At 52.2% G+C, this 14,908-nt stretch overlaps 1 protein-coding gene across 1 annotated transcript in view; it reads right to left on the bottom strand.

The window, feature by feature from the left end:
- Nucleotides 1-11,126: 11,126 nt before the first annotated feature.
- The window catches only part of SWAP70 (switching B cell complex subunit SWAP70), a 68,446-nt gene continuing 64,664 nt past the window's right edge, over nt 11,127-14,908 (bottom strand). The window contains exons 10-12 of the mRNA XM_058545964.1: nt 13,799-13,997; nt 12,693-12,789; nt 11,127-12,369 (exon numbers count right to left, since the gene is read on the bottom strand). Of these exons, the coding sequence (XP_058401947.1) occupies nt 12,263-12,369; nt 12,693-12,789; nt 13,799-13,997 (403 nt within the window). The 3' untranslated portion in view covers nt 11,127-12,262. The remainder of the gene's footprint in view (nt 12,370-12,692; nt 12,790-13,798; nt 13,998-14,908) is intronic.

The following is a 14,908-nucleotide window of genomic DNA, read 5'->3' as shown; positions in this document are numbered from 1 at the left end:
AAGAGAGGCTTGAGCTCACTTTGAAATGTGGCCGAGGAGGGTCCTGCTGAGACTAGAGGCTGACAATACCTGAGAAAGCGGGATGACAAACAGAAAGATGGTTTCGAGCCCGTGGGGGACTTGGCGGGGCCACTCTGCACGCACGTCAGGGGCTGAGCCAGAGGGAGCGTGGGACTCCTGGCCTCCTGGTGCAGTGGTGTCTTCACTGCCCACTGCCACGCTGCTCTCCCCAGAGGCACAAGGAGCAGCCCGAGAGTCACCTCGTCCAGTTCTGGCCCCAGAGGGAACACTTCTCTGGGAAGCTGAGGGTAAGGAAGGCGAGAGCAGCTTCCAACATTTCCAGGGGCGGTTTCTGAGGTGCAGCGGGCAGAGGGGGCTCAGGGGCCCCTCTGACCCTGTGCGCTGGGCCGGCTGAGGCACTGCCCAGGATGGCTCCATGGGCCCCACAGCCAAGGTCCAGCGCCTTCGATGGCCATGTGCGTGCACCTTCTGGACCCTATTTAACCCTGCTTGTGGACAGCAGGGATTGGAGCTAGCTGGACAGACAGTGGTGGCTGTGATAAGGGTGCTATCTCTCCAGGAGAAGAGGCATGGCCCCTAGGCCTATCATGAACATGAGGCCCCTTGCCAGTGACAGGATGTCTGGAGACCTGGCTGACATCCCTGACCCCTCCAGGCAATGCCACCTGGCTTGCGGTATAGGACAATCCCAGGGATACCAGAGGGCAGTGGTTCTCAGAGGGGACTCGCTGGACCAGGAGCATCAGCATCACCTGGAAACTTGTTAGAAATGCAGATTCTTGGGCCCCGTACAGATCTGTTAAATCAAAAAACTCCAGAGGCCGGGTCCAACAGCCTGTGTCTAACAAACCTTCCAGATGATTCTGAGACACCACTGCCATCCCTCCCTCCATTTGATGTCCATCTATTAACCTTAAATTCACATATGCATCAATCTAGAGTCATCATCTAACCGTCCGTTTCTCTATCCAATTTAATCATCCAACTAACTACCAATCATCCATTTTAACATTCCGTCCAGCCACCTATCCCCTTCTCTCTGATCCAATCTGACCTCACGGCTCATCAGCCTGAATATTCACCATTTATTCATATGACATACATATCTAGTGATCTCTTCACTATTCTCACAACCCATTTATACTAAGAAAGAGCATTTGAAGCTCTAGGACCCATCACACCCACCTACCCTTTCTGAGGGGAGGGGAGGTTTCTCTCTGCATAAAGTGTGAGGATTATATCACATGCATTAAGCGAAATCAGTTCTCCTTCCTTGGACAACCCTGAATAGACCACGACCCGGTTCTTGGGATTCCTCAGCTAAGGCACCTATGCGTCTGTGTGTGTATTTGTGTGTGTATTACAGATAGATAGACAGATATAGATAGAGGCTTGTATGTGATATATATGTGTGTATATACACACACACATATAACTTATAACTTGAGTAGCTTGGCATAAAACTCTGCCCAGAAGAGGTCGTCTGTACTGGCGGTGACAGACAGCCAACCACACACATTCCCCTCCTCGGAGAGTGTGAATGTGAGGTATTACTGAGAAGTCAGGTTGCGTCAAGCTCCGGATTCCAGCCTGAACATCAGTAAGCTATTGTTCTGGTAAGTTTTCCATTAACTGAAGTTTTCTATTAAGCCTGCTGTTCGCCTCTGCCCTGAAAGAATTGGGATCCACAGGGACTGCACAGCTCAGGAGACGCAGGGACAGCTGGGCACCCCTGCATTAAGCCCTCATTAGCTGAGACAAATGCACAGCCACCCCAGCAGAAGGGTGGAGCGGGATGGCCACGTCGGACCACATGTCCTCCTAGTCCACAGCTGATCTGCGAGGAGCCGCCTCACCCAATGAGAGATTTGCAAATGCTGGTCGTGAGTGAGAACTAAAGCTGCTGTCTTCTATCAAACCCTTCACTCGGGCCCTGCCTCACTTTATCAGCAGCTTTGACCACATTCATTCCCTCTGGATCCAAACGTTTCTTCACCCTGGTTTTCCTCCAATCTCACCAGCCACTCCATCTCTGTCTCCTGTGGTGGTTATTCTTCTCCCAAACCTACGACACTGGAGGGGCCCAGGAGTCACGCCCGGAACCTATTCTCTTCTCTCTTTACTCTCTCCCTAGGTGATCTCATCTGTCTCATGGCTTTAATTGCCATCTGGCTGGCGAGAAGTCCCACACTGGAAGGCGGCTTAAACCTCTTTCCTGAACCCCAGACTCATATACCCAACTGCCTCTTAAAATCTCCACTTGAGTATCAGTAGGCATCGCCACCTGGACACAACTACAGTGAAATTCCTCTCCCTACACTCCCTCCGGCCAAAAAGAAAACTTGCTTTTCTTCCTCAGAAACGGAAACTCTATCTTTATAGTTGCCCTGGCCAGAAGTCTTAGAGTCACCCTTGCCAGAATGTTCCTTTCTCTCACACCCACAGCCCATCCATCAGCAAATCCTGGTAACTCCACCTTCAAATTACATCCTAAACTGGACCACTTGCCGCCACCTTCACCATTGCCACCCTGGTCCATCTCCCACCTGGATTTCTGCAAGAGCCTCCTATCTGGTCTCCCGACTCCCACCAGGGCCCCTTCAGTCTGTTCTCAACATGGCAGCCAGAGGGCTCTTTACCAAATGGAAGATTGTGTCACTTCTCTGTTGAGCATCCTCTAGCGTCTTCCAGTCTTTCTTGGAGTAAAAGTCTAAGTCCTTACAACGGCTTGCAAAACCCTTTGTGATCTGTCCCTCTGCTGCCCTTCCGACCTCATCTCCTACCTCCAGCCCCCTTGTTCACCCTGCATCAGCCACACTGGCCTTGCTGATGTTCCTCAAACATGCTGAGAGGTCCCATCTCAGGGCCACCACACTTGCCATGCCCTCTTCCTAGAACACTCTTCCCCAGATATCTTCAGGCCTCACCCCTCACTTTCTTCACATCTCCACTCAAATGTTACCTGATCAGAGACGCTCTCCCTGAGCCTGTCGTCTCTAACAGCACCCCAGCCCTCTCCATGCCCACTCGATTGTTTCCACAGCAGGGGTCCCCACTTCCCATACAACTGCTTATTCTCTCTCTCCCCACAGAAAGCAGGCTTCATGAAGGTAGGAATGTTTTGTTTGCAGGCTATTTTCCAGCACACAAAAGCATCGTCAAGGTCCAAACAGACACATAAATAAGCACTTGATAAAAACTTGTGGAAGGAAGGAGATAGAGTGGCCACAAGGATGGCTGCTGGGCCATGAGGAGGAAAATCACGCCAGCCGAGAGAGGGATGAGAACACACCGAAAAGCAGGGATGACAGACTGAGGTCTTGAAGACATGGAGAGAAGGGCTGCCATTCCTGACTTGCCAGTTCCAATCTTCCTGAGGCCTCACGCCGGGGGGGCCTGAAAGGTTACCCACTGTATCCTCACAATCGTCCCCACCCCTTTCCTGATGACACGTGGGGTTCTGTTTCTTACAACCAAAATAGCCTTGACTTGAACACTATCCTTCCAACCACACACCCATCCATGTCTCCACCCTTGCATCTAGCCTCCCAATCATCTAGACATCTAATCATCTGTCTACAAATCAAGCAGTCCACTGGTCCTTCATCCATATAAGTATCCATCGGCCTGGAGTCCGCCCATCCACCCATCGGCACATAACCAAGCAACTACCCCTCCCTACTTCAGCCTTTCAAAACACACACGGTAGAGTGGAGCCACATTAGGAAGGATCTTGAGCACCAGGCTAAGTCATCCAACTTCACTGCTCAACAGTGGGGAGCTGTGGAAGGGCTTTCAGCAGAAAAGTTACATAAGCATGTGGGGTAATATTGCAATATTCCAGACGATGAATTAGCACAGAGGCATAGCGGCTAGACAGAGGAAGCTTCAAGGAGCAGACAGGAGAGCAGCCCTGGGAGCAGGCCCGCCCACATGAGGGACCGTCTAACAGGGCCTTGGTCTGGCCACCACCAGGTGGAGCCCAGCATGGTGCCTGCCCCCGCTCTCAAGTGGGGCAGTGCCTCCTGCACGTTCTGCCCAAGATGTTCAGGACAGGGAGTTCCCGTGAGGCTCAACCTAGAACCAGTCCTTTCTAGGCCCATCTGCAGAGCCCTCTGTCCTACAGCTCCAGCCCCTGACAAGTGACATTTCCAGAGTATACGGTCACCCACCAACTCCAGTCTCACAGCTCAGCCCTGGCTGCGGAAAGCTGGGGCCTCTTCTCTGTTAATTTTCTCCAACTCCTCAGAGGCTGGGCCACAGGCCCAGTGAAGTCACGGTCTGGGAGGCAGCCCTGGCTCCCCGCCCGCCCACGGAGGCTATATTTGGAGCAAGACAACTCCCTGCAGACACAGACTCAGGACCCACCCTGCAGCGCTGCCCCAACCGATTTTACTGAGTCTCCGAGCAGTGGGGGTGTAGCTGGCATTGTCACTTGTTAGATATTCATTCGTTAACTCTTTGATTCATTCCACAAACATTTGTTGATCCCCTAGTATGATGTCGCAGGCACAACAGGACGTACATTGGGCACATGTATGCACGTGTGTATACATGGGTATCTGTGTCTATACAGGGATGGCAGAACATACTCGTGGTGCCCTCCCTCAGGGTTCCACACTGTTGGTGACTCAGGTGTGCATGGCGTCTGTGGGTATCTGTGTGCGTGTAGGTGCAGGTACATGCTCCCTGAGGCAGCAGCTATGACTCAGCAGCACGCAGCGTCTGTAGGTGCCTGTGTGGATATGTCCGTGTGTGCAGGCACGAGCAGAGGCTTTTGCCCTCCAGGGGGTGGGGGAAGTGGTTGTGACTGACTCAGCCGCATATGGTGACTGTGTGCCCACAGGCCAGCTGTGACTTTACGACCTTGCTCACTTGCCAAGCCAAATAGCCAGTGTTGGGTGCAAATACTCTATCACAGAGTGTGCAGGGAAGAAGTCTTGAGCCAGAAGCCTCTGGTAAGCAGGAGGGACTTAGCAGTCTGGGCCCAGCTGCATTTGCCCCCTGGCCCCCTCCCTGTCCCCTCCACCACGGGTATAGGGTCCCCATCTCCACCTCTCTGGCCTGGCCTCCTGGAGGCTGGGAGGCGACACCTCACATTGACTGCTCCATCCCCCTCACCCACCAGTCCCAGGTTCCCACACATCAGGAAACAGGCCCCAAGGTACAGAGCTGCCAGCCCAATCCGTTTTTCTACCACCTCAAAAAACCCTCTGTTTCAGCCATGACTGCATCTTTCTCCAACATCCGCACCCATTCATGGCCTTAGCAAGTGCAATCCTGGAACCATTTCTGATGGTTGGGGCTCCAGAGCCCCGGCCCTGCCTGGTCCCTCCCCATCTTCTCCCTCTGTGTTCCTTGCCTGTCTCTCCCTGGCTCGCTCCTTATCTGTCCCGGGGTCTATCTTTGTCTCTTCTTGAGGCAGGCTGTCTGCAGTGGAGGCTTCACAAGAGTGGAGGTGCTGACAGGGTAGGGGTGTGGGGAGGACACTCCGTCCTTTCTTGAGCCTTATCGGAAAAACCAAAGTTACTGCTCAGGGCTCAGACTGGAATTTCGCCCTGGATGACCTTGCTCTGTTTGCTGGGGCCTTCACAGGGACAGCCGGGGTCAAACCAGTTAGGAAACAGGCCGGGCTTGTTGGCTGCTTCCCCTCCCTCCTCACCCACTCTCATCCCAACCAGGCGGCTCCAGCCCAGCCATCCACAGGAGACAGAGGGGACAGGGCTGCCGCCTTCCTGGGCACTTCCCGAAACAGGCCCAGGCTGTGCGTGCGGGGGCAGTGGGGAGGGTGGATCGTGGCAACATGCCTCCAGGTGCCAGCAGGGCCCTACTTAGGCCCCTAGGGGACATCCTCACGGGCTGAGGAACGGGGAGGGGGGGGTCCCCATTCTCCCCCAGGTGCTCCGGGCAGGCCCGCACTTGCAGCACGGGGTACATGCCCGAACGGCTGGGAGACGCCCTGGAGTCAGGACACCTGGGTTTTGTCCCAGATCCGTCATTGTCTGTGTCCCCTCGGGCAACTACCTAACTCTCCAAGCCTCACTTTCCTCATCCGTAAAATAGGAAAACAGCGCCAACTTTGTGGGTCGTTGAAGACAAGAGGACGTCGCGCCGGGCTGGCTCCGGGCCTGGGGTCTCCTCACCCGCCGGCAGGACTCGGCTGCGACCCGCCGCCCCCACCCGGCCCGCGCGGCCGCCTTCCCGAGGAGCGAGGGGGACGCGGCCGCGGCCACCGCGCCCCGACACGGCCGACCCGACCGACCCGGCCTGGGGCAGGACAGCCGGACAGCGGCCGGCGGCCAGCGGGGGAGGGCGCAGCGCCTGGGCCGGCCGGGACCCGCGGCGCTCGCCTGCCCCCTGGCGGCCGCCTCCGGGGCCCCCGACGCGGTCCCCGCGGCTCGGCCTCGGCACCGGGTCCTTTTCCCCCAAGGCGTGAACAGCCCCCTGCCCCTGGGTCCGGGCCATTCCAGGACCTGGCACAGAGGCTCTGGGTGGTGGCACTGTCCCTCGGGGGGTGGGGAGGGGCGTGCTCCTCTGTCACACCGGCCCGAAATGGGGGCCGGGGGGCTGCACACGGAAAGCCTGGTGACTGTCTCCGGAGGGTGGGATTGTGGCGACGTTTATTATTCTCTGTGCATTCCTGCTTTCTATTTTCCCCATTGGGTGTGTATTACATTGTGCTAAGAAAAACTACAAATCTTGTCTTTTTAATCACAAGAGGGAGAGAAGGGGCCCAATCGGCCTGTCCATGGCGGGAATTCTGGAAGTTTTCCGCCGTCTAGTATCTCTTTGCATGAATGAAGTCTCTCACGTCGATGGGAGAAACGGAGCCCAGGACTTGAGCCTTTGGGGTTGGTGGTCCGTCCTTCACATATGCTGGGACTAACTTTAAGAGGAAAGGAAGGAAAAAGTGTCCCCAGCCTCAGGATAGGGTGGGGTAAATGCTTCAAATGGATCAGAAACTCCTGGGAGTTTCACTGTTGTCTCCTTCGAGCTCTGATCAGGCACAGCGGGGAATGTATCTGGGATGTATTGGACGACAGGGACTTATTTCAGAAAGGGGCCATTAAAAAGCCTGCATTTACTGAGGACCTACTAGGTGCCCTGTGCTGGCAATACAGCCATGAGGAGGCCGTCCTGCCCTTAAGGAGCTCTGGGTTTGCCTTTGGGAAAGTTCATCAGAGCTGAAGTGCCAGTAGGGAGCCTCACCCCACCGGTGTTGAGATGGAATCAGCAAGAACTTCAGAAGTGGTGGTGGGAGCCGCAGCTGTCGGGTGAGGCCCTGGGAGGTAGAGTGACTGGCTCTGGACACCACAGCAGAAAAGCTGGAATGCCATCAAGGAGGCCACAGGATCCCTGAGGGGAAGGCAGAGGCTGGGGGTCCTCGGGGATCTACTGGGAGGCAGCAGTCACAAGCCCTTGAGATCTACTTCACAGCCTGGCTGGGCCTCCAACGGGCTGGTGTGACAGACGAAGTGGGAGCCTTGCTCAGCAGGAGCACCCTAGGACCGCATTTGTTCACTCAGCCATTCCAACACTTGCCAGGTACCTGCCTTTGCAGGTCACCTGGGAAGTGACACCTGCCTGTGGAAGTGCAAAGACAGCACCCAAGGTGCTTCTCAAACTTTCCGGTAGCCTTGCATGACCTACCTCAGTCATCTGCGGGATTTTCTCAGAACTTGGAGTCCACCAGCAAAATCCCCATTACGTGGCCTGGCCCAGTCAGGATGGAAAGCCCCTCACCACATGACTTTCTAAAGAAAATGCACCGAGACGAAACATCGGGGGGAAGCGTGTCTCTGCAATGTGGGGAAACATGAGCAGGTCATGCATTCCCTCACCAATGAGGGACAGATGGACATCGTGTGCCTCCAGGTGTGACACCCTCAGAAAGACACATTACCTGTTCAGTATTCCCTCTCAGAAGGCAGACCCCGAATCTGACTCACTCAAGGTGACACAGTAAGGTAGAAACATGAGTAGAAGCCAGGTCTGTCTCTGAAACCCAGGGTCCTTTCCAACTCAGTACTTTTGAAGGCCAAGCACTCTGACTCAGGCTGAGAGAGCAGCCACTCAGCAAAGAAGCCATTCACTCTATCCCCTTAGCCATCTTACAGCTAACTGTGCTGTGAGGAGTACAGGGCCTTGGGGCTCGGGGATGGAATCTTCCACCGTTACACCTTTTTTGGGTGGACTGTGTGTTCCTTGTAAACAAATATTTCAGATGCCTATGCCCTCCAGAGGGGATGGAAAGCCCAGTTCGGCAGTGTTGGACGTGATGCTGGTCACTCTTCTTGCGTGGGAGGAGATGGGCTGGGCCTGGGCTTCCAAGGGGCGGAGGGGGACAGAAGAGCGCGGAGGGGGCAGCAATCCTGGCATCCTCGAAACCAGCCTGTGCATCTTCCCAGGGGAGCTGGCCCAGCACGGTCCTAGCTGACCCATCAGGAGGGCCAGAGACACAGAGAGCAGAGGAGGGAAAACGTAGAAAGTGGGGCCCAGGGAGGCCTGCTTAGTCAAGGCAGAGTGTTGGCTGAGGGAGAGGCAGAATGACAGGGGACAGGAAATGAGGGATTCAGATGGCAAGGACGGGCAGGCCGCTGGGCTCAGGGACTGAATGGAATGGGGGTTGCTAGACAGAGCTTGCCTTTCCCCACTCTTCACGTCCTGTTGGCCCTCAGCTGGGCCCTGTGGACTGAGGAGGTGGACATAAACAGGGAGGAAGGCCTGCATTCCTGTGGGTGCACAGCCCTCACAGTCAGTGTGCTGCGTCTGTGTGATGGGGACAGGAAAAGGACTCTGAATCCAGCCCTGTTGGAATTTAGTGTCCACCACAGATGTACCCACTACCCAGGGCGAAAGGCTCAGCAACCTCAGAAGGGTCAACGGAAGCTGAGCGCTGGATTAGAAGGGGTCAGGGCCCTCTCTCCACAGAGGGCTGAAGCTGGACGTGTGACTGGCGGGTGATGGGGAATAGAAACACACTGAGATGATGTCTGACATCGAAATGTACTTCAAGGACTCAAGTGGAGGCAGGTGGTGGACTGAGCTGCATCCTGGAAGAGGGTCAGGAGTTCCTGTGTGGATTTGGCTCTTCCCCTTCCAGGTCCTTCCCTGCTGAGGGGTTTGGACCAGCTGACCTCTAGGGACTAGCCAGTTCTAGCATTCTAGAGGTTCTACAGTTACAAGCAGTAAACGGCACAAATCCTGAGTGTAAAGTTGATAAATTTTACTGACGTAACTACTACCCGTTTCTGCATCCCAGAAGGTTCACTGGTCCCTTTTCCAGTCAACCACCCCCTTCTACCCCTAGGTAACCACAATCGACTTCGAAATCCACAGATGAGCTTTGCTGGCTCTGGAAATTAATATAAATGAAATCACAAAGTATGCTCTCTATGATCGCGTTCTTGGCTCAACATGTCGGTGAGATTTATCCATGTTGCTGCATCTCTCAATGACATGTTATTTTAATTAAAGTGTAGTATCCTTTGTCTGCAGATACCACAACTCATTGATCTGTTGTCTCCAGATGGGCGTCTAGGTTGTTTCTGGTGGGTCATCCTAAACAGAGCTGCTGTGACCTCCTTGTAGGGTCTTTCGGTGCCTCCTTTCTCCTGGGTACGGAACTGCTGGCCTGTAGGGTAGGTGTTGACTTTAGCTTTAGCAGATACTACAAAATAGCTTCCCAAAGTTGAGGGGTGACTTTGACAGGTCTCAAAATGAACGTATAAATAAAGAAGGAAGTAGAGGGGAAGAGAGAGGAAAGAAAGAAACAGACATTCCTTAAACTATTCCCAAGGCTGACTCTTTCAATAAATTTTGAGCACCCACTATGAGCTGGTCACAGCTGGGCAGTGCCTCTCCCACTTCCGTGTGGCCTGACGTTAACCTGATCCTGCTCCACTAGGGCAGCTGGGCCTTGCTGGCACCACCCTGAAGATACGATGGAGGCTTTGCCAAGTGGAACGGCTCCAGTGCTCCTCGAGTCCATCCGCAGCTGGGCAGTGAATCTGAACACTCATTCCTCCCCAGCTGCTGGGCGGCTCCGGCAGACCCCCGTGTGCAGGCACTCATGAGAAGAAATTAGGTCATGGCAGCTTTTACACTTCACGCCCCAGCAACCTGCGTCACAGAAAGACTTTCAAACACGTCCAGAGCAATTCCTGCTGGATCTGTATTCAAAAGGCATTTACAGAGCCTCTGAAGCACAACGCCCCACTCGGGGTGCGCCAAAGCCCCTGCCCTCTGCTCTCTGCTGGCTCGCAGAGCAAACGGCCTCTCTGCCTTCCAGATATGCCCAGTTCACACCAGAGTCCACTTCTGGGACTCCTTAAAGGGAACCCTCCCTCCAGAGCCTGTTCCGTGCTGGACAACAGAACGTGCCTTGCTGTGGAGCGGGTTTTCTCAACCTCGGCACCACTGACATCTGAGGCCAGGTAATTCTTTGTAACAGGGGGCTGCCCTGTGAACTGTAGGATGCCTGGCAGCATCCCTGGCCCCGACCCACTAGATGCCAGTAACACTCCCAGTTGTGACAACCAAAAATGTCTCTGGACACTGCCAAATGTCCCCTGGGGGAGGGAATCGTCCCTGGTTAAGAATCACTGCAGTAGAGAAAGAACAGTTTTAAAAAACACCAACCAGCGTGTTCTCTCTCTCTAGAAGGGAAAGATCAGCCTTCCGAGACAATCAAGCTGGCCTGAGTGGGCCTGCTCAGTCCACAATCTTGGCAACCATGAAAAACCAAAACAAAAAACCACACTGTTTACTCTGGTAAAACGGAAAGAAAAACCGAAGAGCATAAAAAGAAAATTTGGGAAAGCAGAGGTAAGAGGATTCGGAGGTAACAGCAACAATGAGGGAGAAATCATCTCTGTGAGTTCCTGTTTGTGAGCTGACACATCGGCCACGGTTTCCCACATTAGTGACTCAAACACCAAACACAAAGCCAGAGCTAACTTCGTGATAGCGTTGGTTTGGGGGTCCGAACTCCAAACCCAGTGTCCTCAGGAAGTGCCCCTCAACACAAGTCCATCTCATTACATGAAAATGCACACACACACACAACCTTACCCTACTGTTCTATTAAATCAGTTTAAAATGTATGTTTTTCTGGTATTTTTTATTTTCTTACTGAGTTCATTTTACTAAAAAAAAAAAATACAAAACATTTTTAATATATCTTAGAAAATTAGCAAAAATTTAAGAAAGTTCAGCATATTACATTGTACAATATTTAGGTAAGAATGTTTTAAAATCATAAATATTTTGTTCCCTCTCAACGTAGCACATCACAAAAATACATTTTTAAAACTTTTTTCATGTATAATTCCTATAAATGATCATATCTCTATTTATTAAGGAAAAGGCCTGATTATGACAAGCATTCACACACTCCTGAAATTCTCTGTACAGTAACTACAAAAGGAAAACCCAGGGGTCTGTCAGCACTTTGACAGCTGAAACCCTTTTAAATATGAGGAGGAATTCAGTTAGTAGCAAAATGTCATTCCAACGGGATTTACTTTGTGCGTCTCTGTGCTGTCTTTGATTCACAAGGATCTATCTTAGCCAAAGCATTGTTTAAAGGGATTTCTGCCTCCGAGACATTGCTGCTGAAGCCGGGATATGAATCAGTAACACTGTTAACTAGAAACCTTCTGCACAACCGCACACGTGGACCGTAACCGCTTAATCAAGGCAGGTCCACGTGTGCCAATGACTTCTCCATCAGAGCAGCAGGGGTCAGAGGCCTGCGATGTCAGCTGACAGGCACCGGCAAGCAGACGGGCCAACCTAGTTCAGAAACATACCCCGAGAAGGAACCATGCTGCCCAAGGAAACAACTGACGCGTCCGTCCACGGAGGTTCTGACGGCCGGTGATCCTGAGCGCCTCCCGCCCCCTCCTAACGCTGCAGACAACAGTGCCCACTGCACTGTTTGCACGCCGCGCCTTCTGACAAGAATCTGAGAGGCTAAAAGGGAATTTTCAGAAGCTGAAGTTTTCAAAGAAAGAGTAAATAAAGAGCTTGACAATGTTGCCTTTTTTTCCTTTTCAGGTTAGCCCTTATCTGCAGGACGATCAGTAAGAAGCCTTCCTTAGGACACTGACCCAGCAGGAGGGCTGAAGGCAGAGGAGTGAGAAACAGCCAAGCCAGGTCCGTGTGTCTTGAGCAGAGAGCTTTCCAGCTACGCTTGGAATCGACATAACTGACACGAGCTCTCTGCGCTCGCTCAGGCTCACTCCGTGGTCTTTTTTCCTTTCCAGGTCTTCTCTCTCTCTTCCAGCTCTGCCTCAGTGAAGGCCGCAGGGCCCCAGTTAGTGATCAGGTGAGGCTTTTTTGAACCTAAGAGACCAACACACTTTAAATATAGGAAGTGTTATATTCTTCAACTAACGTCATTTTTCCACAGACAAAAACAGTAATTTTTCTACTTAATTTCTTCTCTGAGGAACAGCCAAAAATGTCATACCAGCCAATACAACTAGAAGATGTATACAATGGGGATTCTCATCTATTAGAGGGCAAGTTATTCAAGAGAAGTTTACCCTAAACAGTTTGGTTTCTGTATATTTGGGCTAAAGAAGTTTCTTAGTACAACTGAAATACACAAATCAAAGAGAAAAATAAATTGAATAAATATATGATTACTTTAAAGAGTGTGTTACCTGGTTCTATCAATCGAATTAATCCTTCATGCTGGGCCACCTTGTCCTTCCAGCTCTTGGTCTTATTAGTCGCCATCTCCAGCTTCTTTTTAACTCCCTGGAACAAAAGCAGATTTTGGATTATGCAAACACACAGGTAGTGTAAGAGCCAAATAACAATGACTGGGCACTTACTGTATGTTTGTAGATTATCTCATTAAATCCTCACAGCCACTCTAAGAACCAGGAACTGTTATTCCTCCCATTTTACAGATGTGGAAACTAAGATTCAGAGTGGTTAAGTAACCTGCCCGAGGTCACACAGAGGACCTAATTCACACTAACTATAGATGAATATAAAATCCTGTGTGTCAGTGATGGCTCACTGCCTCTTGGCTCCAAATCCACTCTTCCTTGCCTTGCTGTGACACTAGGATACTTCTTCCTCACCAGTTGGCGCCATTTAAGCTTTGTCAGTAGAGGGTGCTAGAGGGACACTGGAGGAGGAAAGGACTTTGCTTCCAGGCTCCACTACGCTCCTATCAGCAGCTCCCGTGGCACCTGGGACACCCAGAGTGCTCACCCCAGGGAATTTTAGTGGCACCTCCCTGTGGGCAGCTTCCGCCAGTGCGCCAGAGGGCGGCCTCCCCGTGAGTTCTGCCAGCACGGCACCTGGGTAAGCTTTTCTGCCATTCGGTGGGCCAAGGCCATGCCCTCTCCCAGGAGGTCTGGAGCACAGCACTGGGCTGAAGGGGCGAGGAACAAAGGGGCGCAATTCCAGACGTGCTCCTTCCCTGGGTGCCCTGCCTCAGTCCTACAGGCAGTGGCTGCTTCCTGCATCCGCCACTCCCGTGTTCTTGGAGTCTCCTGTACCGCCTCGTAGGTAATCCTGCTACAGCTAACAATTGTTTAGATTAAGCTTTCCCTGTTAGATTCACTGTGTGGTTTCTGTCTCCTGACTGGACTCTGACGGATACACCTCATCGCCTGTGAAGATTTCTTCTTTCTTCTTACCTAGTAAGCAAAATTCTTACTACAGCTTCTCACCGCTAAGCAAATACTGTTATTAAAAAATGTTTGTTTTTAAAAATTGCAATGCACACGTTTGCAGGGAGCTGTGTAGGTACCTCATACTGCTCAAGCGCTTGCTTCCGCTCTAACTCGAGCTGCTGCAGCTGCTCCATGGCTTCCTGAAGGGCCCGTTCTTTCATAACGCGCTGATTCTCCAACTCCTGCTTCTCCGCTTCGGTCGTCTGAATGGCCTGCTGCTGCTCCAAGTGCCACTTCTCCAGCTCAGCCCTCTTGGAAGACTCTTCCTCCAACAACCTGCAATGTGGAGAGCTCCGATCAACTGTGCCCGGTCACACTCCCAACCAGCAGGAGAGAACACCGAGGCTGTCTAATCCACCTCCCTCACTGTGCAAGGAGGGAACCGGAGCCACAGGCCCACGTTCACAAAGCTGGCAAGGTGACCCGCTCCAAGCTCGCTCTGTTTCACCCTTTTTTGAACAAAAATTAATAATATTTAAGGAGGGTTTAATGTGCCACGAACTGGGCCACGAGCTAAGTGTATTTCCTCAATCCTCACAATAAACTTAAGTACTGTTATTACTCACATTTTAGAGATGAACAAAGAGAGGCAGAAGGTTAAGTGACCTGGACTAGGTCACCCACCTGGCAGGTGGCAGGGCCACGTTTGCCTGGTTGCTACAACATTAAGACGTTTTTCATCTAGTAAAAGCCTATCACCCAGGAAAGAGCTGATAATTCAACTAATGAAGGTGAGGGAAGAAGGAGCCAACAAAAGGCAGACTAACAACAGAGAGCTCTTACGGAGCAGTCACTACACGCCAGCACCGCCCTCCACTACGGCCAGCCCCCCAGCAATCCTGCCTCCTGCAGTCACCCCTCCATTACAGACGAAGCCACCGCAGAGCTCACTTTGCACAGGTAGCAGTGGATTTCAACCCAGGTCTGTGTGACTCCAAAATGTCATCTTTCAATAACGGGCTACCTATCAGAACATCCAACTGTGTTGGTATTTAAACAAACTAACACACAGCCCCATCCTGTACCCAAAGTGTAAAGAACGTGGTTAGACGCCAGCCCAGGACACAGTTCTAGGGGCCTGACCATCAGCATCATGTAAAGAGCCCCGTAGCAGGCCAGCTACTACTACGTGGGAGTGTTTGCTCTTCTAAAACCAACAACAAAGGAAGAAAAGTAACAGACTACAC

Source organism: Diceros bicornis, chromosome 7, assembly GCF_020826845.1.
Source record: "Diceros bicornis minor isolate mBicDic1 chromosome 7, mDicBic1.mat.cur, whole genome shotgun sequence".
Lineage (NCBI taxonomy): Eukaryota > Metazoa > Chordata > Mammalia > Perissodactyla > Rhinocerotidae > Diceros > Diceros bicornis.
This window is presented reverse-complemented; position numbering and strand designations above follow the sequence as displayed.